The following is a 27,284-nucleotide window of genomic DNA, read 5'->3' on the forward strand; positions in this document are numbered from 1 at the left end:
GTTGCCCAACTTTGGGGTTTTTTAACTAAAATTTAACTAAAATTTCTAAGCCATAATGTGAGGCTTACTTGAACTGTCAACACGTGTGACCCAAATCTCTTTGGTGGGCAGCCCTGAAGCCCCCCCAGGTGCTCATGCAACCCAATAACCGAGGAAGAACATCCTGCGTGGTTCTACTGAACCTGATGCAATTGCTTGCAGTAATAAAGCCGCAAGCTTAGGCTAAAAGTGTTCAGCAGATCAGAGGTTAGGATAAGATAGGAGGGGGAAATGATTAAGGAAATGTGTGCTGGTTTTGTCTGGGATAGAGTTAATTTTCTTCGTAGTAGCTAGTATGGGGCTATGTTTTGGATTTGTGCTGAAAACTGCTGATAACACAGAGATGTTTTCGTTATTGCTGAGCAGTGCTCACACAGGGTCAAGGCCTTTTCTGCTCCTCACCCCACCCCACCAGCGAGTAGGCTGGGGGTGCACAAGAAGTTGGGAGGGGACATGGCTGGGACAGCTGACCCCAGCTGACCAAAGAGATATTCCACACCATATGGTGTCATGCTCAGCATATAAAGCTGGGGGAAGAAGGAAGGGTGGACATTTGGAGTGATGACGTTTGTCTTCCCAAGTAACCATTACGTGTCATGGAGCCCTGCTTTCCTGGAGATGGCTGAACACCTGCCTGCCGATGGCAAGTAGTGAATGATTTCCTTGTTTGGCTTTGCTTGCATGCACGGCTTTTGCTTTATCTGTTAAACTGTCTTTATCTCAACCCACAAGTTTTCTCACTTTTACTCTTCCAATTCCCTCCCTCATCCCACTGCGGGGGAGTGAGCGAGTGGCTGTGTGGTGCTTCGTTGCTGGCCGGTGTTAAACCACAACAGTCCTTTGTGGTGCCCAACGTGGGGCTTGAGGGGTTCAAGATAACGACAGGTTTGATTGGAATGTGCCAGATCGGTTTTGTAGCTGTTATTGCTGTTTAGCTATTAATGAACAGACTCCTGTGCTTGCCATGGGCCTTGCTTGCCCCACTGTATATTAGAGTCTAGGGCTCGTTAGTGGCCGTTTTTTGCTTTCGCTGCTTGCTGTACTGCTTATAATCTTACTCTGCTGTTCCAGGGAACATTTTGATAACAGCAACGGCCATGCGCCTGGGCTGGCAGATGGGCAGGGCATCGCTGCTGTTTCTGTGCACCAGACAGGCTGGAACTCCAGTACAAACTCAAGTCGAAGGGAATGTAACCTGTGGATGAGTCCGCACGGGAGCAGGACACTCTGAAGCGTCTGTGGCTGTGGATAAGCCCACACCAGAGAAGGTACATCTTGAAGTGTCTGTGGCCATGGTTATGTCTGTGCCACAGCAGGTATACATCTGAAGGGATTGTGGCCCAAGGGCAAGTCCACACTCAAGAAGGTACACCTCGAAGCATCTGTAGCTGTGGATAAGTCCATGCTGCAGCAGGTACACCTTGAAGCATCAGTGGCTGTGCATGAGGTCATGCTGGAGCACCTCAAAGTGTGTGGCCATGGATAAGCCCACAACAGGGCAGGTACACCCCTGGAGGGACTGCAGCCATGGGTAAGGACATCCTGTAACAGTGGCAAGGGGAGGAGTTCATTGCAATGTTGAACCAATGGTCTGGTCCAAAGGGACCAGGGTGGAGACTGTAAGGGAAATACCTTTAAATTGTTGTAACCCAGGATCTGAGTTGCAAGTTATGGGAATCACTATAGCAGGAACCACCTGAACCAATGGAGGACAAGCCTTGCAAGAAGCAGTGCAGCAGAGATGGCTGAACACCTGCCTGCCGATGGGAAGCAGTGAATGAATTCCTTGCTTTGCTTGTGCGCACAGCTTTTGCGTTACTAATTAAACTGTCTTTATCTCAACCCACGAGTTTTCTCACTTTTACCCTTCTGATTCTCTGCCCCGTCCCACCGGGGAGGGAGTGAGAGAGCAGCTGCGTGGGACTTAGTTGCTGGTTGGGGTTAAACCATGACAAAATTTGAATCTCTGAATTTCAAACTGTGAGTTTTAATGTAAAAATCCTTTTCTCTTTTTTTGTTTTTTTGGGGTTTTTTTTTGGGGGGAGGGGTCCCGTCATGGATGCACCCTAAAACTTCTGTATATAGAAATACAAAGCCTGCTGCACCTTGGGCTGCCTGGTGAGGTTTAGGGGACAGTGCTGAGGTTTAAGAGATGGTGGTCAGGTTTAGGAGATGGTGGTGCCACAGCCCCCCAACACCCCTCCCTGTGGCTGCCAGTCATGTGTAGGAAACTGTTGTGAGCCGCCCCCGGTGGGTGGGGAAAAAGAGGAGGAAAAGGGGAAAACCAACAAACACACACAAACAGAAAAAAAAGGAAAAAAGAAAAAAGAAAAAAAGGAAAAAGGAAAAAGGAAAAAAGGAAAAAGGAAGAAAGAAAAAAGTAAAAAAGAAAAAAGGAAAAAAGAAAAAAGGAAAAAAGAAAAAAGGAAAAAAGGAAATAGAAAAAAGGGGAAGAAAAAGGAAAAAAGAAAAAAGAAAAAAGGAGAAAAGAGAGAAAAGAAAAAAGAAAAAAAAAAGGAAAAAGGGAAATAAAAGGAAAAGAGAAAAAAGGAAAAAAGAAAAAATTAAAAGGCGGGAAAGAGAAAAGTAAAAAAGGGAGGGAAGAAAAAAGGAAAAAGGAAGAAAGGCGGGGAAGAAAAAGGGGGAAAAGAAAGATAAAAGGGAAAAAGCAGCAGACGGCGCCAGGTTTCGGGAAGGGGTGGGGGCGGTGTGTGCCGACCTCCCGTTCCCGGAGCGGGGCGGGGCCGGGGGCGTGGCCGGGGCGTGGCCGGGGGCGGGGCGGGCTCTCTCCGCCCGCGCCGCCGCCGCCGCCCCAGCCCGGCCGCAGAGCGAGGGGAGCCGCTGCCGCCGCCGCCGCCGCCGCCGCCGCGTCCTCGCCCGCGCCGCCATGGGGGTGGAAGGCTGCACCAAGTGCATCAAATACCTCCTCTTCGTCTTCAACTTCATCTTCTGGGTGAGCCCCGGGGCAGCGGCGGGGGGCTGGGAGGGGGCTGAGCCACCCCAGCGCCTTAAATAATGGGGCTCCAATATGGCTCGTCTGCCTGCGTCTCTTTCTCGCCCCCCCCCTCCGCCCAGTGTTAAGACTTGCTGCCTGGGATATGCCTGAGGGGTTGCTTTTTGGGGGGGAGGGGGTGTCTGCTTATCCTTGGCTTTTTTTTTTATGCGTGCATATATATATTTATTTATTTGCACATGCGTTTCTATTGATGTATATTTTTATATCGAGATATAGAGAGAGAGACGTTTATACGTCTCCTTTCCGAGCGGAAGGGCGGAAGGCCGGCGTCCCCCCCGGGGGCTGCCGCTCCCCAACCCCCTGTTGCTGGGGGTCTGCGCCGGGGAAAGCGGCGTTTCTCAGCCAGCCGGGGAGGGAGGGAGGGAGGGATGCTGCCAGGCGGAGGGAGGAGAGGCGCTGGTCCAGCCGTCCGCCGCAGAGGAGCCGGAGGGGAGAGGGTGTTAAAAAAAAAATACGGGCGATCGAGGCTGGTTTTGCTCTCCCGGCCCCGAGAGCGGGCAGGGAGCGGACGGGGCTCGGCGCCCCTGGCACCGCCCTGGGCGCCGGCCTCACGCCTGCCTTTGGGTCGTGCCCAAGCTGGGGACCGCTGCCTCCGCCGCCTGGGAAGTTATTTTAGGATGCAAATTTTACCCAGGCTGGAGAGGTTGCCTTTCTTGAGCAAGTTTCTCATGAAATAATCCATCCAGACATGCGGCTAATTTAGCAAAAAGCGGCGTATCCCAGTTTCCCTGCAAACCGGGTTTGTCCCGGTTAGAAACAGCCTCCGGCAGCGAGGGGCTGGCGTGGCAAGAAACGCTCTTTCCCCGCTCCTGCGCCTGGGAGCAACGAAATGTGCCCAAGCAGGCTGCTTTTTTTAAGTAGGCTGTTTTCCATTCCCCAAAATCCTGGTTTTTTTCGCAAGCAAGCCCAGCCCCTCTCCACGGAGGCAAGGCACCGCTTGCTGAGCGCTGGCTGTGTGGTCAGGATGCGCCCCTTGTCTGACACTCCGCTCTCATGATGAGGAATTTGGGTTTTTTCTTAATGTTCGCTTGTAACAGCAAACGCAGCAAGGAGGGCTGGAGAGGTGGGGAGGGGAGCAATGCCTTCCAGAGCAAACCCTGCCTTGGCACTGGGAGCTGCTCTGCCCGGCTGGAGCCTCCGCCTGACGCCTTCTCCCCAGGGGTGCGCAGTGAAGCTCCTGGAGCGTCCCCACTTCTGGGAGGTGTAGGACTTACCGCTTTGTGGGAGCGAGCACTGTCAAATCTGGCCTGACTTCAGGCCTCTTTGCCTTGTTTCTGGGTACAACACTGACCAAGGGAGAGATGACGAGCTCTGACGACAACGGTGTTAATTGATACTTGGTGCGTTGCCAGCTGCAAGATGAATGCTGGACAGTCCTGGGTATTTTTTTTTTTAACCTCTTCCTCCATCCTTAAAATGGCAGGACGGAGGCGGGTAGGCTCTCCTCTGAAGTGTTGTTCCTTCCGAGTTATCATGCTTACGCTGGGGCTTTTTCTTCCCTTCTGGTCCCAATTTCCTGCCATTCTTGTCGCTGAAGCCGCCGGGTGTGGATGCGAGGGAGGAAGGGTCTCCTGGGCGGCAGGAAGGATGCGGGGGGCTTTGCACAGCCACCGCTCCTGAGCGAGCTTGCTCGCTCGCCTCAGTGTGTGTTTGCAAAACAGCTTATCTTTTATGAATGGGCATTTTGCTTCCAAGAGGAATAGCTGGTCCGTTTAATTTCCCTGTTACGACTTCTGGTGCCTTGCCCTACCCCTTGGAGGGAGCCTGTTGCCTGCTCGCTGCGAGCATTGGCGGGAGATGCTCCAGCTCCTCCCAAAGAGGGGTGCCTGTGAGCTGGGACCCACCGGCTCCCCAGAACGCCTCCCAGCGTGGGGCTTGCCTGCGGCCAGTCCCCTCGGACCACCTCCTGTGCAGGTGGGGAGCCTGGGCTTCGTTAGAATTAATGAGGCTTTCTGCGCCGCTGGCCAGCTGAAGCATGCTTGAACACCAGGTCTTACAGTTTTCAAGCCCTTTTGTGTTGTTTTTTAAACCAGTAGTCGAGAAGAATTTTAGGTTTACCACCAAGTGAACACGGTTCGCAGCCAACCTTGCATCCCCAGCTGGGGAGGGATGCCTTGGTCGCCACTGTAGCGTGAAGGTCCGTTTTACAGGGTGGCATTTAAAGGCTGGACGTGGTGCCGAGCACCCTTGCTGCAGAGTGGCCGTGTCGGGACCCCAGCTCTGACCCCAGGGAGGTGCAAGACAGGGCATTTGCAGCCCTGTGTCCTGCCAGCTGGTTAGCATGCAAGGGCTGCTGGCCTCCTGGCGCTCATTTGCTTATCATTTGCCTTGCACCCAGCCGAGGTCGGGTGCTGTTGATGAAAACAAGCAGGAGGCAGAGCCCGAAGTTTGGCAGAGGCTGCATCGTGCTGCGTTGGTGGTACCCATTACTGCGTGGTTTGGCCGGTGCGATGGGCAGTCCCAGCTCAGCCTGCGGCCTGGAGCGGGGCTGGGCTGGGCAGGAGGCAGGGTGGAGCTGCTTCTCCATCCCACTCTCAGTAGACGGCCGGACTTCGACTGCTCTCCTGAATTATCCGAATCCGATAGCAGAGCACAGCGCATGGGGCTGAACTGACCACTGCTGCAAAGAGTCCCTGGAGAGGCCAAAGGAAGCCAGAGAGCTATTTTAAAATGTAATTAAACATAACCAAGGAGAAATTGGCTTGCTCGGAGAAGGATCGCCCAGCTTATTAGCTAATACAGCCCGTGGCAGCCTTCCAGGTCTAGAGCACCGCTGACTGCCCTACCAGAGAGGTGTCTAATTAAAAGGAAGAGCTTGCTCCTCATGCCATTTTCCAGGCAGCATATAACTCTTTTTCTCTTGCTTGTGTTGAGGGGATGTGGCGCAGTCGGGGTGCAAAGAGGAGGAAGGGCAAGAGCTGATGGAAGGTGGAAGTGGAAGTCTTTCTCTACAGTGGTGGCTGGAAGGGAAGGGGTCAAGTATTTTCATGTGCGACGCTGGAAAAATCTGTCGGCTGTCCCCTGGAGTCCGCAAAGCATGCACAAAGATTTGGCTTTGGTGATGGGGGAGGGAGGTGGCAGCTCTCTGTGGTGGTGGTCCCATAGTGACAACTCTGCTGGACACCTCGTGACCCTTTTGCTGTGACGACGAGGGCAGCTGGGTACTGCTATTCACAGGTTTAAACAGAGAATGGAAGAGCTGGTTGTTCCTGTGGCACGCAGCTCTGAAGTACAGGTTTGAAATGACTCCCTGGACTCACAAAGCGGCTTGTATTTTATTTCAGGTGCAGGCTTGCACTGCGCACTGCTGAAATGCTATTAGTGATAGCGGCTAGCAGGCCGCTCCGCTGCGGTTTGGTTTGGTTATTGGTCTCCCTGTGAGTCGCAGGAGCCTTGCAAGCAGCAAGGACGTAATGCAGGCCCAGCATCTTCTTCCACCGACTTTGGGTTCGGTATCCTGGGATGATGTACAGGCAAGTGTATTTCCATGTGTGTTTGACCCTGCAGCTATTTAATACCTGTCTTTCAAGGGCAAGGGAGAGGTTTTCTTAGGAGGCTTAGTACCCGGACCCAAGTTTTCCTGCTGATGGCTCTCTGGGATGTGCTTCTGGGCGCTCTGTCAAGTGAACACAGTCCTACCATCACCTACGAAACCTCTTCTGAAGTCTCTGCATGCAGAAGGTTATTCAAGCAGGTCTTTTGAAAAGACTGGTGCCCTGCCCTACAGGGGTACCCAATTTTGGTTAATGGGCTGGGCTGCAGTCGCAAGGAGGGAGCATCGCTGGTGGCTGGAGGGGGGATTGCTCTGTTTTCCTGAGTTATTCTGCTATCAACCACTGTAATGCCTATCTCCTGCAAGAGCATTGACCCACATATGATGCCTTGAGAAACACTTTGATCCTGTACTGTGCAAGTGCCTTTCACTGTATTATTAAAAAGGGAAAGCAGTTGTATTACCATTGTAGTTAAATGCTTAAGTATGGGGCCAAACTAATCTTAAAGCAATATCGGAAATTGTTTTCCTCTCTGCTGAGGGCAATTAAACCCTGCTGGTAGATGTCAATGTATAGTGATACCTCTGTCTGCAGTGGGGATCAGGCTGTGGCAGGCGGGGAGCAGCCTGCGGGCTCGGTGCTCCCCGTTGGAGGACCCTGCTCCTGGATTTTGGTGCTGGATTCCCACTCTCCTCCCATCCATCAAGCTTTATTTGGCCTCTGGCATGCTGCTCCTCTGGGAGTGTTCCTCTGGATCTTGTTTTGAAAAGCTCTGCAGTGTTGTGGGGCTGGTAACTATAGGCATCAGCGGAGAATTTCGCCCTGGCCGGCAGCTCTATTAATAGCCGCTTCTGGAAGGTGGCGGCGGCTGCGCTGCTGGGCGCGGAGCACGGGCTGCAGGCTGCCTTATCCCTCTTGCCTGCAGAACGCTGGGCTCCTCGCAGACGCCCTTTCTGCAATTCCCGGGCAGGCCTTGCCTGCAAGCTTTCAGCCTGGCCTTTGGTGGCCGTCGAGCGCGACTGCTGCGGAAGGCAGTGGAAAAACCTCGCCTGCGCTTTCCAAGAAGAGTCCTATCTGTTGCTGCGGTTTGCAAGTGCCTGTGCCGAGCTCAGCGGAGAAGCTTTTATGTTTGTGTGGCTGTCAAACTGCAACTGTGTGTGTCTGATTTAAGTCACTTACCCTGCTTACAACTCCCGAAAAAGTCTTGCGGAGATCCTGACATGTTGGTGCTCTAGGGCATCCCACAGTCCACCCTGACAAGCAGCGCAGGGGCGGTCTGTAGTGCTTCTCACCTTAAAATTTTAAGTGAATTTTTGGCGTGAAGTCCCGCCATCATAACATGAAGACTGTTGCAACATCAAAGTTCCTGGGTTCGTGGGCTGCCATTCAGCTCTCAGGCCCCTGCTGCACCCTGAGCCCTTTCAGCGCTTCCGCAGGGCCCATCTATTTGCAAGGGAAAAGAAATTCAACTTCTGCTTTCCAGAAAGCAAGGTGTAGGGTGCGGGCAGGCTCGGCGCTGCCTGTATGTGCGTGCCTGCCACCAGCCGTCGTGTGCTCCTCACCTCGGTCCTCGAGGTGGTAGTGCAAAACCTGTAAGGTCATAGCACGCATCTTGCAAGGGCTTGTATTGCCCTTCCAAAAGTAATTTCCATCAAGTTATGAATCTCTAGCCCCTCGCTTTTTTCCCCATTCATGCTAGGTGCAGCGACAAAATGATGTTTCGTTATTTACGCTGCACGTATTGGAGACTATGATATCTGCTGCTCCACCTAGAGACCCACAAATGACCTGGCAGCAAAGCATTCAACCCCAAATTAGCAATGCATTCCTGGCCGTGCGAGGGGCTTCTTGAGTGGCAAGATGCTTCAGCCTTGCGAAGTCGTTTTGTCCTTATGTGACCCAGTTCCCCACGCCTAAAAGGAGGGGAATTCAGTTTTACTCCATCTCAGCTGCTTTGCAGGTTGCGCTGGAGAGGAGCCGTGGGGAGCCCTGCGGGCTCCCCGAGTGGGGTGTGGGTGCCGCCCCCTCAAAGGGCTCAGCTTCCAGGCGGTGTAAGGGAAGCCACAAGCCTGTGCAGCGTGGAAACTTGTTAAAAATCTCTAATCATCTACCTGAATCATAAACCAGCTGAACTTGGTTAAGCTTTCTTGGCAGCGTCCTGCTTCTTGTAAGTAACTGTGGTATTTCACAGGCGTCGCGGCATGGGCTCCGCCGCCGGCGTTTTTGCAGCAAGGCAGGAGCTTCTCCCGGCACTTGGGCTCGTGCAGGTTGGGAAGCAGCGTCCCGGTGGCAGGACTGGCCGTGGCTGCGGGAAGCGACGCTGCTAAAAATACATCATTGTGCAACTGCTGGCACCTCCGCTTCCCTCCTCCACTGGCTTGAGCTGCAGGATGTCTGCTTCGCTTTGACATGCCCGGCAAGCCGCCCTATAGCCAGGACTCCTTCCTCCTCCTCCTCCTCCTCCCCTCCAGGAAACCTATTTTGTAGAGGGACAGAGGGAAGGGAGCAGGAGGAAGAGGGCTGGGGGCAGCGGAAGGGACCGGGGGTGATGCACGTCCTGGCATACGCAAATATCTGGGGAGCAGCAGGCGAAGGTGGGAGCAGCTCAGATATGGGGTGCCCTGCATTAAAGGGGGGAACGGGGCTGTTCCTTTCACCCCTAAATCATTGGAATTTCTTGTGGAGGGGAGGAGTGACTAAGCTGTGAAAGACGGGCTTGTTCCCTTGCCCCACAGCTGGATCTGGGAAACTTTAGGGTGAATGGCATATCAGTCGGTGAGGCTCAATCCAGGAGGGAGCCCCACTGTGTGCACAGTGGATGGGGCAGCAAACTGGGGCTGCACACCCGCCATCATGGCGATGCTCAGACAGTGATACCCTGTCCCATGGGGTACCTCTCAGGGGGCAGGGGGGCTGCCTTTTCTCTCCCCTAGACAGCATCCGATGGGGGCTTCCCCCCGCCGTGCTAAGCGAGATTGGCGTCCCTGCGAAAAGCAAGCCTTGGGCAGGCAGGATCCAGCTGGAAAAGTCTGGCTGTCTGTGGAAGAAGCAATAAATCTCTGGAAGCTGGAAAATAGCGGTAAAGAGGAAATGCTGGAGCCTGCCGCGCCACCTCTGCTGTGCCGGCTGGCTGCCTGGGGCGCGATCTCCGGGGTCAGCCCCGTCTGGGCAGCGCTAGTGATGCAGCGGGGATACTGTGCTGTGGACTGGGTGCCCCTCTAGGCTCGCAGTGGATTTTTGAAGGGGCAAGGAAGATGGAGGAGGTGTTATTTTCGTGGAGGGGTGGTTTTCTTTTGGGATTTGGTGGGGTATGTCTGTGGGATTTTTTTTTTTTTTTTATTTAAACAAAGGCATGCAAAAGTGCAGGTAGGGGAAGGCAGCAGAATGAGAACTTAAAACAGTCCACAGCAAAGGGAAGTGCAAGTGTAAAAGTAGCTGAGAAAGTTAGTAGCACTTAAAATGCTGGAAAATTATCTGGATGCTCTGAGTTGGACTCTGAGCAGTTGCTTGTTTCAGCAGCATCCACCTCTGCAAGCGCCTTCGTGTCGGCAGGGGAAGGGCTGGCCTGGGGAGGTCAGCTTGTGGAAAGCAGTTTTAAGTGATGCAGTGCTGGCATTGAAGAAGTTGCAGCTTTTAGATTATTGCTTTCACTAAAGCAGTCCCCAAAAATTTAAATGGGGAACTGTGCTGGGCACTTGGGGTATATCTGCAACGAGTGATGGCCCCAGCCTCTGAAACGTTACTGACTCACTAGCTGGGGAAGCACAGAGCAATGAGGTAACCTGCACGAGATCACGGATACCTACAGGGGAAAAAAAAAAAAGGGATATTTAATGTATGAGGATATGCAGCCTGGAGACCAGTGTGATGCTGCCATCGGTGGCTGGAGCTTTTCTGGCTCTGGTGTTGGCAAACAGCAGCGATTGTAGGATGGGGAGAGAAGAAAATACCGAGCTTATATCTGGAACAAGTTGTTGTGTTAAAAATGAAATGATCCCAAGCACGGTGCAGTGGAAGCAGGGTTACTGTGGCAAGCCAGTGAGGTTTTCTCCCTCTTGTCTTCTTTCCTTTGGGAAGAAAGATGGCTTAATTACATTCTAAGCTTCCTGGTGATGGAAGGATGTATGGTTTTCATGGAAAAATTTACTCATCGTAGCCTAAACCCTGTTTTCATTAGTAAGCGAACATTGCTTTCTGTTAAGAAATCCAGCTGCTGTTGGATTAAAACTTCCATTCGGAGGTCCTCTGTGCTCTGTTAGAAAAGCAAATGGAGTCAGGCGATGCGGGAGGGAGGGAGGGACGGACGGATGGACGGACGGACGGACGGATGGATGTGGAGTGTTCCTGGGGCACATTTGGGCTGACACCGGGAACATCTGGAGATGGTTCAGCCGTAGGCAGACCTCACCACTGGGGTGGCTTTGATGAGTCGGCTATCCCTTCAGCTGACGCTCCCAAATGATTAAGAAATATTTTGAGGATAGCTTGCCTGCTTTCGGTTCTGTGTCGGCCGTTTGGGGGCAAATTTGATTGGAAAGCAGCTGCCGCTCCTCGCGCTGGTGTGCCCCCAGCCTCGCCGTGGGTGGCAGGGGCTGCTGGGGTGGGTACCGCGGAGGGCAGCGTGCTGGGGCAGAGCAATGTTTCCTTGCAGAGGGAAAACCAAACCACAAAGGGCTGCAGTCTTTTCTTCACCTCTCCCAGCCAGCACAGAACCCCCAATCTTCCTCAGGGTCTCTTCTCCCTTGGGAGCCACTGAGACCTTTACTTTAAGAGTGGCACTGATTAATTTGGGGACATTCTCCTTCTCCCCAGAGGATAAGCATGGGCTTTGTTATGTCCTCAGACAATGAACAAGCCATGCCAGGCTGGATTTGAGTAACTTTCTAGAGAAGCCATGAGCTGCCTTATTTGGAGCTGGATTTGAGCACGGACCAGCTTTTGTGACTTTTCTCCCTAGCCCGTGTTTGGAGAACCTCAGGCTCTCCCAAGCGCAAGAGGGATGAGGGACCATGCCAGTGGGGAAGTTGCATTGGTCGCTGTGGGAGAAGTGTTAAAAGCTGATTATTTTAGTGTCAAATTGGAGAAAGGCTTGTAAAATCTTCCCTCCCTCTTCAGGGAGTTGGTGGGGATTTTCTCCCTCTGGTAAGTGGAAAAGCCCCGAGCTCAGCTTGCCCTGTGAGCTTTGCACAAATTGTGTGTTTGTGCCCCAGCTTTGATGGCACCCCTGTAAAAATCTCTTGGCTGGGATTTGCAGAAATGAGCAAGGAGGAAAACCACCAGCTGATCTCCTGAGAGGCAAAGCTGGACTCCTCCCAACAGCCTGTCTTGCAGGTCCCAGTCCTTGTGCGTTCACCAAGGCTCTGCTGCGCTTGCACAGCTGGAGACTTTGCACTTTCACTGAACAAATTCTCTGTTTTTTTTAATGTGACCTTCATGGTGCCTCTCATGCCTGTAGCTGACCTGACTCAGACCCTTTTGAAAAAAAACATGTTTCTGCTTCCATACTCTTTGGTAGTTATTGCCCCTTTTTTAAGATGAATGGCTTCGAGGATTTAGGACACTCAAAATGAAATTGGCATTTGAACAGGCGCTATTGAATTCTTAAATTTTTTGTTGGTGGGTTTTTTGGTTTTTTGGGTTTTTTGTTTTTTTTTTTTTTTTTTTTTTTTACATGTGTGTTTATTTTTTTCCGCTCTTTCTCATGGTTTTAAATGGAAGGGGGGTGTCATGGAGAACACAGCAAGTCCTGCTGTAAATGCTCTGGCTTGAGTTCCTCTCAGTGACACTTCTCTGCTGCAGTGCCCCCGATTTGCACCCATCCTCCGCTGCCAGTCCCAGCCCCTCCCTGAAAGAGAAAACAGTGAGGAAGTCAGTCATAAAATGTCCCATTATTTGGACATAAATATGCCAGTGCTAAGCTGGGTTGAAGCTCCATACGCGGAACATCTCCTCCCGTGTTTGAAGCACGTTTTTGTCCTTGTCCTGGGGGCTCCGTCGTGCGTGTCTGTGTGCGCACGTGCGTGTGCGAGTGCTCCGCTCTTCTGCTGGACAACAGCATGGGCAAGGCAGTGGCTTCAGCCTCGTTGGCTCGCAGAGCTGCTCAGCTCTGTTGAGCATCTTCATGGTAGCCTCCAAAAGCGGTATGGTTGTGCCTTGGCCTGAACCGAGGCTTTGCTCTGCTTCAATCCCTGTATTAGGATGTTAAGGAAAGCCATACGTGCCAGGGGAGCAGGAGAGCGCGGTCCCAGCTCACAGCCCACCCACGGGGACCTGGGTTACGGTTTCTCTTTTTCTGTCGCGTTATGAAATTAAATGGGCAGTGAACCGAGCAGTGGACATGATGTCCACAGGGGTTCCCGTGCTCATGGGACACCTTGGAAGAAGACTAGATATGAATCAAAGCGATGCTGTGAGGGCAGCTGGTGCGAATCCTTGTCTGTGCCCTCCTGACGTGGGACATCCCTGAGACCCATGGGGAGGGGAGTAATGGGATATAACATAAAGATGCTGCTGGAAATGTTACAAAGTCCCACTGAGTGTGGTTTCTTAGTCATCTGTGTGCTCTTAAACGCCATGCTAAATGTCAAGATGTGGACATTGTGAAGAGTGTGTTTTGTGGGGGGGTGAAGGAGTTTTGGATCCCCTGTGAGTGGGTGCGGCAGCAGTTCAAAGCCACGATGTCTCTGCTCTTGCTCTGCATTACTCCCAGTTTTACTGCCTTTTGGTGTTGTGTTGGTTGGACAAGTCTCCCCTGAGGCAGAGCAGCTTTTGGGGGTGCAGAAAGCTCTCTCCCACTAGGTCTGCTCAGACTGGAAGCCTCACCCTGGATGGGAAATAATGTGCACATGAGACTGGGAGCAGAGGGAAAAACTGATGGTCCCCATGCTTTCTGAGCCACAGTCTCCCTATCCTTCCTACCCAGTTCTCAGCAGATCAAACAAAACCCTGTTTGTACATCACAGAGAAATGAAATGGGGTGATAACAGCCCCTTGGGAAAAGGGAGTAACTGGTGCTCATCCTAACTTCTGTTGAAAAGCTCTCCTAAGAGCCTCAGTCACACATCTTGTGCTTCTTGGGTAAGGCTGAGCCTTCCATTTTAACAGAGTAATAAAATAGCTCTTAGGAAAGAAATCACCCACGGAACTGGAAAGGGCTTTGCCCATCCCCAGAATGAGGGGTCTTCTCATAAAGCAGGGAAGGTCGCGTGGCTCACGTGGTATGAGGCGCAAAGCACGTTGCAGGGGTGGAACGATGGTTAGGAAGGATGTTCTTGTACGTGAAAGGAGTAAATACGAATTTGCAGAAAGGTGAAAAGCAAGCCTTCTGCTCACGCCTGAAAATGGCTGCTCTGGGTCCGGCGTGGCCATAGCAGTGGATAACCCCTGCTTCCCTCTGCTTTTTCCCCAGCTGGCCGGAGGCATCATCCTGGGAGTGGCCCTGTGGCTCCGGCATGACTCGCAGACGACCAATATTCTCTACCTGCAGCTGGGGGACAAGCAGGCCCCCAACACCTTCTACGTTGGTAAGTAGATCTGGGGGTGCTGGCATCGCTGCGTGGGCGGCATGCCCCAGGGTGGACCGTGGCGTGCCCAAAAGCAGGGCAGAAACCTCTGGGTGAGCAGCAAGGAGGTCAGAGTAAAAATACCTCCCGCTCCCCCCATACTCCCCAAAATATCCCCTGCCGTGCCAGTCAAAGCGTTCACTAAATGTTGGCTGTGGGCCAAGTGCAGAATCCAAAGTCACGGTGGCTAAAAGTGCAAAAAGACATGTCACAGCATAGCGGGTTTTCTCCAGTGCCATTCTCTGCTGCAGTCTTCCCCAGGGCATGTTTGGGAAGAGCGGGGACGTCTTTGGAAGTGTGTCTCGTTTCCTATCCAAAGGGATATAAAAGTAGCCGACGGAGTGGCTGGCAGTGGAAAGTGAAGCTCGTCGAGCTCGTGACTCATGTTCTCCAGGAGGGGCAGGTGGAGCCTCTCTGTGTTATGGCTAAGCTTAGCATGATTTGTATTAATTTGACAGCATGCTGGCTTGCTGGAAGATGAAAACCCCTATTTTTGCCCTGTTCTCCAACGATCCCTCACGGACGAGGGGGAGCAGCTTGCAGGGGGAGCTGGCTGCCAGGCAGGGGCCGGCTTGGAGTGCAAGCTGCTGGGGCTGGGGCAAGGACCTGTCTGATCCAATGTCCTGTTCTCACCTGTAGCTGAAATTACCTTCTGGAAAGGGTTTTCCTTTGGTTTTCCATGCTTGCCCATGAAACGGCATGCCTGAGCCCTCTCCCTGGCTGTGCTTGGTTACAGTAGATGCTCCCGCTGTAAATAGCGTGGGTTTTCCTCTCTTGCTGTCTCCCCTCCCCTGCCTCGCACCCAGAGCTGTATTTACAGCATTTCCCCTTTGTAGATTTTCAATTTTTAAAAGAGAAAAGGGAACTTAAGAAGTTAAACTCTCTCCTTCCCAGGAACCAGCCCAAACATCCTCTTTCTTCTGGGGGCCAACAACTGATGTGTCCCTAGTTAACACGTTTCTCCCAAAACCCGGGGGACCTGGAGCACGGGTGCTGAGTCCTCCCCTCCTGCCTGTTGGGCATCTTTTGCTCTTCCACCCCTCTTTGTTTTGTCTTTGTCCTTGGCCTTTGCTATTTAGAAGGGAACAAACCACGGGTCCCACCACCGCGCTGGCTTTCTGACGCTCATGAACGGCCCATGATTTGATGCTGGCTGTCTTTTTAAAGTTATATTCAGCAACAGATCAGCCTGGATTCCTTCTGGCGGCTGTAATTTCCATGCAGTAATAACAGCAGAGCATTTCTTTCAGCTGCTGCCTCTCCCAGCCAGCCCTCTGGAGTCTGAAGGCTGGGATTTCTTTTTGCTTTTCCTTTTTTTTCCCTTCCCCCCGCTCCCCCAACAGATACTCCCTCCTTTTTCTCCTTTGGCATCCAACATACACATGCACACGATGTTCCTGCTTCGGGAGCGGGAACCTCTTGGGGGTTGGCCTCCAGAGCTGGGTTTTCCACCCCTGCCCCCCTTGCAAACCACTTTTTGGTGTCTGGCACGGAGCGCTGGTCCCGGGATCTGTCAGAAGCCTTTTAAAGGCTGGCCAGGCTTTGCCGTGGTGCTGCAGGACAGGGGGAAAGCAATAAAAACTGTCAGAGGAGGAAAACTTGTGCCATGGGGGTTGTACTTGGTGAGGAGGGGGAGTGGGAAAGCAGCACTTTGGTGTCTCCTGGTTTCTCTGTGTCCTTTCCTCTGCCCCAAAGTTAAAGCTGTTTTGTAAACGCTGTTTTCCCAGGGTGTCTGTGTGTTACAGGAGAGGAAAAATAATTAACACAGCCGGTTGGTGCGTGGGATTTGATGGCAATGGGGAAGTGGGGGAAGGAGGATGTGGGGAGCAGGGCAGCTACCAGGGTACCAGGCCTGATGCTTATTTCCCTGCAGCCTGCTGCAGGGCTTAATCTCTCCTCAGAAATAAGGCAGGTTTTCACCACGGCAAGCTGACACTCAGGGCTCTAGGTTGCAGCTCCTGTTCATGGATTGGGCTTCCTCTGGGCCCCACTGCAGAGTTTGCTGCTGGCGAAGGGGAGAGCTGCTTGGGACAGAGAGGGTCTGGCCACACAAGAGAGCAGGAGGAGACGAGTGGTCCTTGCTCTCGGCTTCCCCTGCAGCCGGACGGCTGCAGGCAGCTGCTCTCGCAGCCCCCGCAGGCACAGGCAACCATTCCCCCACTCACCCATCCAGCCTGCGAGGGGGGAGCTCCTGGGGCTGGGGTTTCCTGCAAGCGGTACTGCCCCCCCGGCATGTTGGCACTGCATCCAACGAGTCGTCTTGTGGGCTGGCTTGGGAGGGTATTAAATGAGCTCTTGTTCGTGGGCTTTTCCTCAGCACGGCTCGCAAACCATCTGATCCCCTAACCACTTGTTGCAGTCTTGGCTTTTGGCACTTCCATTTTGGCTGTGGACCCAACGCTCCAGTTAACTGCTTCAGTGCTGTAAAGACCAGGCGGTACCAGGGATGGAGATAGCTGGAGCACTGTAGTTTCATGCTTTTGTCACTATAAAGGAAGATATTTGCTCTTCATCTGAGCTAGGCTTATGGTCTAATATGCATTTATTTGCTTTATTTGTAGTTGAAAAACTAAAATCTGTCTTGCCTCTTGCCCTTGCATAACACTGCGTCTGAAGTGCTCTGCGTGTCTGGAGGCCAGGCAAGGTGTTGATAGCAGGTCAGAAAACATCCTTCAAGATAGCTAGAGGCATTGATAAGTTGGATGCTAACAACTGGTGAACCACTTCTTAGGTATTTATCAACCCTACACATAAAGTACCATTTTTAAAAAAAACAGAACTGTGATTCAATGAGTTATGAGAGCCCATGGGAAAAGGCTGAGCTGGTCCATCTCTGCAGATACCAGTACAAACAGGAGCAGTCTGATCTCTCCATAATAAGTTGGTGCTGTGGTGTCACTGGTTTTAAGAGCCCCTGGGGATCCTGAAGAGGCAAGTGACACTGGACTGCTTTTGTCCCATCTTGGTGAGATGATAGTGAAGATAATGGGACAGAGGAAAGCCAGGATCCCCATCCTTCAGGTATTTGGTTATCTGATGCCCAGAGCCAGCTGTTGTGGGTGAAATGCTTTCAGCAGGGTGGGGAAAAAAAAACTCATCTCTTGTTAATTCCCCACCCATGGATTTCACATTTCGCCCTTTGCTGGGCTGCCTGTGCGCTGGGAGCATCTCTGGGCGCTTATTGCCGCTGCCTGCCCTTCTCCTGCTTTCCCTGAAGCTGCCCGGCGAGGAGCGGAGCGCGGCAGCCGGATGGTCTCAGCTTCGCTTTTGCCCTCCAGATCCAAAATAGGAAATCTGTGTCCGGCTGCTCACAGCAAGTGACAGGGCGACGCGACCTGCGGCTCTAATTAGCTCGACCCTTGGAGCAGGGCCAGCGGCGAGGAAGAGCGCAAAGGCATCCAGAGCTGGGGTGCAGTTTTCCATGTAGCTTTGGGGGTGAGGAGGGGGGTGGGTTTGCTCCTTAGTTTTTTCATGTTTTATTAGTAAATCCTCTGCTGGCCAGTGTCTCCTCCCCGGAGCACGGCGGCACCTTGGGAGGGGTGTAAGGTTTCGGACAGGCATGCAGTGGCGGGTTAAACTTGGCCACTGAGGCTGCTGCTGCCACTCCCTTTTTCCACCGTCCTGCTGGGTATCGCTGCCCTGATAGAAAGGTAACAGGTTTTTTTATTTTTGGGGTTTTTTTCCCTAGCAACCAGGCTGATGATTGTGGGTCCGGCTCCCAGGCAGGTCAGGAAGCAAAGCCTGTGGGAGACAAGGGGGGGACAGCTGGGGGCAGCAGTGGCTTTGGGCTAATTTTAAGGCGGTGAGCGTGCCTGTGATGCGGTGTGCTGCGGTAACGCTGGGCGGGAGACTGGCTGACGGGAGCACAGGCTCTCTAACGAGGTGAATCACAGACTCCCTTCGCCCTCCTGCTCTGTACAAGTACAATCCAGGATAATAATTTCTGCCCTGGAAATGAGTTCAAGCTGCTTTTTACGCAGACTGAGCTGGAAGAAATGGGCCAGAAAGCACAGGGATGCTTTGAAATTTTTCTCACAAATCAGCACACAACGGAGTTGAACGGCAATCACATCTGCATGCTTGTCCTTGAAGTCAGCGCAGCGTCCATCGCTGTTTGTCCTCGGGATTTTTGGAAGTACTGTTGTGAGGCTCAGGCCTCAGCGGGGTCTGACCCTCGCGGAGAGGAGGGACTGCCAAGTGGCAGTGTGTACATGGGTAGGGATTGGGACACCTGCCTGAGGGACGCTGTACCTACGGCATATGAGGATGCTTCAGCCAATCTTGCCGTGGGTCCTAGATGTGGCCAGCAGTGCAGAGCATCCCAACACATCATCCAGACTGACTTGTGTTGGCTAGGCGGTCATGGAGGAGCTGTCCCTTCTATCCATAAGAGCAGCTTTTTTCTTAATTAGCCCTTTCAGAACTGCCTTGGACAAAAAGCAGTGATGTTTTTTGTTGCAGAGGGGGTTGCACTGAGCTCTGGTGTGGTGCACAGGCTGTGGAAGCCAGCGGTGCCACAGTGAGCACGGACCTGCCGTGAGCAACGAGGAGTTCTTGGTTTTTCTTCATGCTCCCACCCTTGTCCCCATCCCTCCAGAAATATTAGGCATCTTGCAAAGGTGGTGCCAACTTCTGTATATTGTGGGGTTAGATTCAACAGCTAATCTTTTGCTAAACTTGTTGTGAAAGGGCAAGAGAAGAGCCCAAGAGTCCTGGGCTCTCGGTCCTGTAATAAACACTGGTGGGCTTTTACCACCTTCTGTTTTGGTGTGAGGGGCCGCAGCAATCCCTGCGGATGCACACGGCTGGTTCAGCACTGGGTTCTTCTCTCACCCATTTGTGCTCTACTTCTTCAAGGCTCTGTGTGTCGGGATGGTTTACCAGCAGAGACACAAGCTGTGGCCAGGCTTGTGTGCTTGGGAGTGGAAACCAAGGTTTGCATTTGGCCTTGAGCTACAGTGAGCAATATGGATTATTTAAAAAAATAATATATATGTGGATTTTTTTTTTTTTTAAATAGAAGTACATGCATTTTTCTCTCTTGGAAATAAACTTATTTACAGTTAAGGGCAATTTAATTATTTAATCCCTTAAGGAAAAAAAAAAGGCTGATATTTACTGGTTCTAGATTTTCCTCTAATCACTTTCAGATCAAATCCTTCACTAATAGTGGAATTCTTTTTAAAATAGTAGATTTGAGGTGAAACACTGTCAGTACTTCCCTCTAAGTATCTGGCTTACACCGTATAGCTGACAATACAAACAATCTTTTTTTTGTATTGTTTTTTGTACAATTTGTATTGCAATTTGTATTTAGCTGTAATTCAGTCTACCTTCATTGTGACCAGCTCCTAAGATTCATTTACTCGGCAGACTAAAATTGGTTATGACTTAAGGCCATAAATTGGTGCCATCGGGTTATTTTGGGTTCAGATCTATCCAACTACAAATAATGTAGTTGTCCTCCTCCTTTGTCCCCTCCTGTTGGCTCTGGCACTGGGGACCTGTGCCAAAGGTGGCTTCTTGCTCTTCAGAGCTGTTTAAACCTGTAGCTTTGACAGTTCTCCTCTGAAAACCTGTCACATGTTTAGGCACGCAGAGTCCACAAGAAATCCTCCAGCGGGATTTGGGCTCTGTCAGTGGGTGAGACCCCAGGACACATAGAGATGTCCAAAAGTGTTGTGGGCTGGGGCAGCAGAGGATGGGCTGGCACGTCCAGCCTGGGTCTCCTGTGCTGTGTCACCATTGTCCATCCCAGTGCTGGAGGTGTGCAGCAGACCTCCTCCCAGCTCTCAGACACGCTGACGTTATGAAACTAAAGCCTCTTTCCAGCGTTTCCCAAGTAGGCAGAAGAGAAGAAATCTGACTGTGGCATCTCTGTGTGGAGTCTGTTTGGGTATGGGTGTGCACACACAAGGACATTGCTTGGGGTTTTCTCCACCTCCCCTTTGCTTTTCTGACAGAGGGGTGTCCTTTGCTTCCTTCTTGCCTTGTTCTTGCAGACGAGGGCAGCATGTACAGCCTTTCATCTCCCCGTGTGAGCCATGCAGCCTCAGGAGAGCTCTCCATGCTTTGTGACACTGTTGCTGCATCTGGAAGTCATTAGCAGCCACGGAGCAGCAATGTTTTTGTTCGGAAAGGGGGTGGAGGGGAATGGAGGGGCTTCCTAGTTGTCGTCTTCCAACAAACCCTCTCTTTTTCTGCCCCTTCTCTCTAGCCCCACTTCCAAGAAAACACTGTCGGCTCTGCTGGGCCAATTCTACTGGGCAGCTAGGCAAAAATGTCCAGGAGACCGTCCCTCCCTGGCTGGCTGGTGCAGCCACCCCTTTCCCACTCCCACCCCCGTCCTGGAGGGACTTTCCACTCCCTGCCTGTATCTTGTACCCAAGTCACAAGGAAGCATATCGTAGTCCGGACTTCTTGGCACAGAGAGGGTATTCTTCCAGGCTTCGTGGTGTGGCGTAGGAAGGAGTCTCCCTCCCACCACTGTCTGATGGTCCCACCCTTCCCTGCAGCAGGGGTGGTGGTGAGCCCCGTGATGTTCAGCCTCTCCAGGCCAGGAGCCACGGCAGGGTAGGCACCGCAGCCCGCCCTCCCTCCTGCCGAGGCTTGCAGAACTCTTGGATGTGCAGAGTCTCCCCCCGGGAGCCTGTCTGTCGGGAGGGTAAACACGAAAATCTCTCTTCCCTCTGCTCTCGGCCCCTTTTTAAAGCGCATCCGGCAGAGAGGGCAGGCACGGCTTGGAGAGCCGCCGGGGAGAGCCGCCTGGGCTTCCTGGGAAGCATGGTGTGGTGCTGGGGGGTTTTCTTTTTCTTTTTTTTTTTTCCCTCTGTTTTGTCTTTTGGAAACATTGCCATGGTGACCTGGGGGAAGAGACTGGCTTCCATTAGCTTAATGAGTTAAAGCTGCTGGGAGAGGAGCGGAACGGGGGGAGAGGTAGGGCGCTGCCTGGGAATGCCCATGCCTGGAGCTCCACAGCATCTCCGATGGGGATGGGGGGACACAGGAGGAGGGCTGGCCAGGGCTGGCCCTGCTCCCTGCTTGTTTTAGAGGGACTCTGCTGTGCTTGTTCCTCCTTTTATTTGTTTTTCATTATTTCATTTTCTTTTTAAGTCTGTCTTTTCTACTTGGTTTTTTACTTCTCAGCAGGGACAGGACATGGGTTTTACAACCCTGCAGGCACCAGCTATGCTGCTTTAATGCCAGAGCAAGTACTGACATTGAATACTTCCTTTTTCTCTCCCTTCCCTGCTCCCAGAACTGAGCATCCCGCTTCCTACCTGGCCTGGAGGCAAAGGGCCCTCCGTGGAGGTATCATCCATGTGAGCTGGGAGCTAAGCTGGTCTCTTGGCTGCTTTTTTTTTTTTTTCTCACCTAGCACCATCCAGAGTGACATGCTCACTGACTATTGGTCCCCTGGGTCTGATCTTTGGGGGCTTTCCATGTGGCTAAAGCTTTAGGAGGTCCCCACAGCCCAAAGCAGCACGTGCCCTGGTTGTGTCAGGGAAGGGGGGGATGATGTTTGGTCCATTGCTGCTGTTTTTTCTGATGCATTACATCCTGATGTTCTTGAGTGAAGAGGTCCTATCACGGTTGCTGTGCTCCTGCTTTGAATTCAGACAGGACCCTGAATCTTTCTGTAACAAGGAGGTGAAACTAAGACTGGTTGGCCCTCTTTCCTAAAGCTTTCTGTTTTAAGGCTCTATCTCAAAAGGAAGATAGAGGACTCCAGGCAATATTGACAGCATCTGTCCGTCCCTGCGAGTCCTCCCGTGACTTCCCCAGCTCCAGGATACAGATCCTGCAGCTCACGGCTTGCTTTCGTGGGCAGCTGGTTACATGTGGCAGCTTTAGCAGTCGTGCTTACTGCTGCCTTATCCGAGAACTGTGCCGTAGGGTTAGAAATCACACTGTAACGTCACTCAAGGATGTGGAGGCATGTTGGTACTGTGAACACCTAGAAATTACTTGCTCGCTGTACCTATTGCTGCAGCTCTGGCTGTTCCCAGGGTTGTCTTCTGCTGCTGTTGGATGGAGCAGCATGACTGTAGGCACTGCAGTTTACATTTTCTACCTCTCTGATTTTGTTTTTTGTTTATGGCAAACAGCATTTCTTGTTTTAAAACCCCTGAGAAAGCTGCAATACAAACGAGCTGGGAAGTGGCATGTGAAAGGCAGATGGAGCCTTGCTCATGAAGAGTTGTGCCAGTTTGGGTGGAGCCCTGGAGTGGATGCTGCTTCAGTGAAGAGCTTCCCACCCAGGACAGGCTAGCAGGAGTTAATCCCATCTCTGATGCTTAAATAGTGAGGAGGCTTGGGCTGGGGGGAAGTCTCGTCTGGCTTTAAGGCGGATAGTGTGCTACTCAGGATGGGGATGACAGGTGACTTGCTCACAGACGCAGAGCCCAAAACCATGCTGGCCGTCATCCTTGCCGCCTGCCAGGAATGAAAGCTAAGATGTTTCAGGCTGCTTTCTGGGAAAAGGGCTTGGTCGTTCCCGTCTGGGCTGTGATTGCTGAGAAATAGCCCCCCAGCTGCCTGGCACCCAGTCTCGAGGCAGAGACCCCCCCACCGGCCCCATCCCTTGAGGGGAAAGATAGGTGTGGGAAAACAAACACCATCCAAAGCTTGTGGTTGGGCGCTCTGGTTGCCTTCGTTTGCTTTTGCAGCCTTCAGCATGGCATTTCTGTGGAGAAACACCGCTTGCATTCATCGTACAAGACACTATTGTGGCATTAAATATTTTGTGCTTGTTTTTAAATAAACTCCGGGGCAGAGTCCCACTCTGTTGCCTCTCAGGAGGCTGTAGTGCTCCGGCCCTCAGTAACAAAAGGCAACTCCATAACAGCCGCTTGTTTGTGCCTGGGAATGAAGCTGGCCTTTATCCCGAAAGGCTTTTAGTTTTTTTTGTGGTTTTCAGAGTTCAGGCCAGTCATCGCTGCCCTCTCCCCTGCCTGGCTGCGCGTTCCTGCTGCTCCCACCCCACTGGTCGCATCCGCTGAGCTCCGGTCAGGAAACCTCACATGGTGCAATGTCTTGTTCCCTTCCCTCCCTTACTTCTTGCTGTTTGCTTGCTTGACAGCGGTGCTGGCTCTGGTGAGGAGCTGGCGAAGCATGAGTGAGGAGAGAAGTGGGAAGCTGGGACCTCGCTTGTCTGTCTAAGGTCTGCACAGCCTGTCTGGGGTGGGAGTTCAGCAGGTCAGGTTTGCTTTTGTTTTTTTGAAGCTGCACAAATCCCAGCAAGAAGCAAGTACAGAGACCTCCAGAAGACTTCTATAAAACGGCAAATGTCCCTGTTCCCTCTTAGTCTCCTCCATCAGTTGAGGTTCTCGCTGGGCTTTTATCTCCTAGTTTTCAGAGAAAAACTTTCCTAGCTGCCAGTGGCTCTTACGTTTTCCTGATGATCTCAATATAAGAAAGACATTGTTTACAGTAAGAACAATCATTCACTGGAACGAGCTCCCCAGGGCCATGGTAGAGTCCTGATCACTGGAGATTTTCAAGATAGAATTGGACAGGGTGCTAGATACTCTCATCTAGGCTCCCTTTTTCACAAAAGGTTGGACCAGATGATGTTTTGAGGTCCCTGCCAATGTGGGCTGCTGTATGATTCTGTGATCTCCTGACTATATTTGTTCAGCCTGGAAGTTGCCTTCAGTTTTTATTTTAAAGAATTCGAGAATAAAGTCTTCTGTCCATCCGTAGGAGTGACCTGGTCATTGGGGTCCCTGCAGCATCGTGCTGCTTGGTCTCCAGATGTGCTGCATCTGCTTGTTACCCATCCACCAGGTGGTTAGCATGAATGGTGACTTCTCAGACGTTGAAATGACTTGCCCCCAGCCCAGCTTTGTCTCTGCTCTGCTGACCTAATGTGAGGAGAAATCAGAAGCTGCTGCACTCAGGGATGAGCAAGGTTGATTTTCCCAAAGGCACTTGTGATGAAGACTCTCTAGCGGAGCCACCCAAGGCTGTAAGATGGAAAAACCTGCCACGGTTTGGGTTGAAAACCTGAACCAGCAGCATCACTGGTACAAGCTGGAGTGGTGAGAGGTGGTTCTCGGGCATTAGCGGATTCTGGTGACAATAAGCAGACTTTTTTTGAGAGACCACTACTGATACATTGTTCTTCTTGAAACAGCAGTTATGTAGCATCCGAAAATCTCCATCAGCCTCTCTGGAGCTTGGCAGGCATCCAGCAGACAGCCTTCATTTTACAGGATGCATTCATGCCTTCCCATCACCTCTAGCCCCTTTGGGGCCCCTCTTCCCTGCGCACACCCCAGCCCGCTGCTTGCCACCCTGGCTCTCTGCCCGGCTGCCACCGCCGGTCCCTCCACCCCACGTCATCTCCAACTGTTGGGATAAAATCACCTAATTTTACACCAGGCAGTCCCACAAAACTTTTAACTGCTGGCCTGTCCTTTCCACGAAACTCTCCTGGGGGGTTTCTTTTGCTTGTTTTTCCCCTCTCTTTGCACCTTCAAGCAAGAAGGTGTCCCGTCCCCTCTTAGGGAGCTTCAATAACCCAGATGCCCTTTGGGTTTTTGTGGCTCCGGGGTGCTGCTGAAGCCCTTTCAATACACGTCAGGAGGTGCAACTCGCGCTTTTTTCTTCCTCCTGCTGGCAGCGTTGCCGCGAGGATGTCGGTGTCTCCGGCTGCCGAGCCCGTCAGGTTTTGTGAAGAGGGGCTTCCTGCGGGGTCAGCGCGCTCCATTGTGCCGGCGCTTCCCCTGCAGCTGCCTTCCTCCCTCCTGCGGCGCCTAAATATAGTGGGAGGCATTGTGCAAGCGCGGGGCCGGGGAGAAGCGCCGTCGGAGGGTCCCAGCGCCGTCGGAGGGTCCCAGCGCCGGGGCTGCTGGGGCGGTGTTTCCGTCACCGCCTCTCGTTGAGTCGGCCCTTGCGTTGGTCCTTGTGCTGTTTGGGTGCTGGTGACTTTTGTTTTAAAGAGGGAAGAAGTGGGAGCCAAAGTTGACTCTTTCAGAAGTTTAACGTGTCTGTAAGGGGATTTTAAACAAGTCAAGACTGTATTAGGTATCTGGTTTTTTAGAGAAGGCTTTAACTTGGCTTAACTCTGCTCTCAGTGCGTGCCCTTTGGACTTTGCACTTTAATTATCAGAAGATTGTTTAAAAGCTACAAAGATAAGAAAAACCTTAAAGATGGCAGGCATGTACAAGCAGTTTTAATCTTGAGCTCTGTTTATGCTTTAGTTTTGTTCCTAAAGGGGAGTTGACAGACTGATTGGAACTATAAAAACATTTTGACTCGTAGCAAAAGAAAATGTTTAATTGAAGGGATGTGTTTCCCAAGCGCTAGCAAGATGCGCTGTATCGCTCTTACTCTGGCATGCCCCATGTACATTTGTTCTCATCCTGATTTTTTTTCCCTCACTGTCAGTTGAAAATGGTGACTGCAGTCTTGCCTCGTTTGTAATTATTTCTTTGATTATTTTTTGCATGTGTCAAATTGCTTTTGGATGGAAAGCAGGACTCACTTACAAAGCAGTAGAATCACAACACTTGAGAATATTAGTTAACCAAAAATGCACAAAATATACGGGATACATGAGGTGAAAGCTATGTTTTTGGAAAAGGAAACAAATTTATCTGAGCTGGTGGCATTTGGCCAAGTAATCACCATGGTCTCACCAATCTCATGGTTGGTGAGGCCATGGTGGTTACCAGCGGCAGCAGACCCGAGCCTTGAGCTAAGCTCTTGTTTCCTGGATGAATAAACTTTCATCCCTCTGTTTTGCGAGCTCCCCCCCAATGCCTAGATTCCAAGCTTTGAACTAGTTATGGAGTAAGTTAACTGTGCAAATTTAATAAGTTGAAGTAAAAAATGTCTCCCTCTCTGGAGAAGAACCTATAACAAACAAAAGCCAGGTTATATTAAATTAGATGGTTAAGGAGTGCTTTTCCCTTAGTTTTGTAGCTTGTCTGTCTTTAAAATGTTAGCCAGATAAACATTTGTATGATGTTTAACATAAACAAACCATATGCCTTATTGTTTATTTTAAAACATATGCTAACTAATAATTTTCAACTCCTCTGCTTAAATATTTAAAACAGTATGTATGCCGTGGGAACTCCCGTACTGCAGCTTTGAGGATGCTGTAAAGCTTTTGTCTTGCCTTCTACGTCCTCTGCCTATTACTGCCCGAGCTCTCTGTGTTTCCTCTGATTTTGGGGGTGATGGGGTTTTTAAGTTTTGGAGTTAGCGGCTTCGAACATTTTGAGATCTGACTCATGTATGTTATGATGTTCTGCTGTGTCTGCCATCACCTCTATTCATATCTCCTAGGCCTTAATTCTGCACACCCTTAATTAGCCGCCCCAGGGAGCCAGCATGCCCGGCCGGGCATTAGGGTGCTGACGTACAAAGCTCTGCAGTAACACGTTTGCCTCTCGCTCTCCCTTGCAGGAATCTACATCCTGATTGCGGTCGGAGCTGTCATGATGTTCGTGGGGTTCCTGGGATGCTACGGCGCTATTCAGGAGTCTCAGTGCCTTCTGGGGACGGTAAGAGGCGCAAAGCTTTGGACGCCACTTGGCACCATGATGTCCCTGCCGTGTCCCTGCCGGGCGACACGCAGCTGTGCCTCCCTTGCCGGAGACCTCTGCAACAAACGGGGCTGGGAGGATGCGTGAGCGCGTGGGTGGGAACTAGGTGACCTCTGCAAGGAGCAAGGCAGCGCTGTTTGGCTGAGGGCATCTCTGCCCGGCGTGCTGGAGCTCCGGCTGAGCTGGCAGGCACGCTGCAACCTCCTGCTTGTGCCTGGCTGCAGGACAGAGGCTGAAGCCAGCAGCATAGCAGAAGAGGTGCAAACAGCAGGATTCTCGGAGATTCATTTTCTCTGTTGTATGTGAAACCCCCGCCATGCTTTTTTCCCTGCCATGGTCTGGCTGTCTTACCAAGCACCCGCTAAACTCTCTTTCTTACCTGATGTCCCCTACGGCTTCCCCTTTCACTCTGTTTCAAGGCTGCCTGTGGTGATCCCAGTTCTTTTAAGGAATCATCTACTATTTTTATCTGTTTGGACAAGGAAACAGCGAAGACTTCCCACAATATCTTAGTGAGGACGTCTAGGTGCATCCTGGAAAATCCATTACTGAAGTGCTATGGGCGTCCTTGATGTGAGGCAGCAGCTCAGGATTCCTGGCACGGGATAAGCT

General features: G+C 51.7%; 1 protein-coding gene across 1 annotated transcript in view; it reads left to right on the forward strand.

Moving 5' to 3' along the window:
• Positions 1 to 2,858: 2,858 nt before the first annotated feature.
• CD81 (CD81 molecule) overlaps positions 2,859 to 27,284 on the forward strand; it is a 34,881-nt gene continuing 10,455 nt past the window's right edge. Inside the window, exons 1-3 of the mRNA XM_082316734.1 lie at positions 2,859 to 2,992; positions 13,958 to 14,072; positions 26,533 to 26,630. Coding sequence (XP_082172860.1) covers positions 2,927 to 2,992; positions 13,958 to 14,072; positions 26,533 to 26,630 — 279 coding nt within the window. The 5' untranslated portion in view covers positions 2,859 to 2,926. The remainder of the gene's footprint in view (positions 2,993 to 13,957; positions 14,073 to 26,532; positions 26,631 to 27,284) is intronic.

Source organism: Platalea leucorodia (genome assembly GCF_965183815.1).
Source record: "Platalea leucorodia genome assembly, chromosome: 7".
Lineage (NCBI taxonomy): Eukaryota > Metazoa > Chordata > Aves > Pelecaniformes > Threskiornithidae > Platalea > Platalea leucorodia.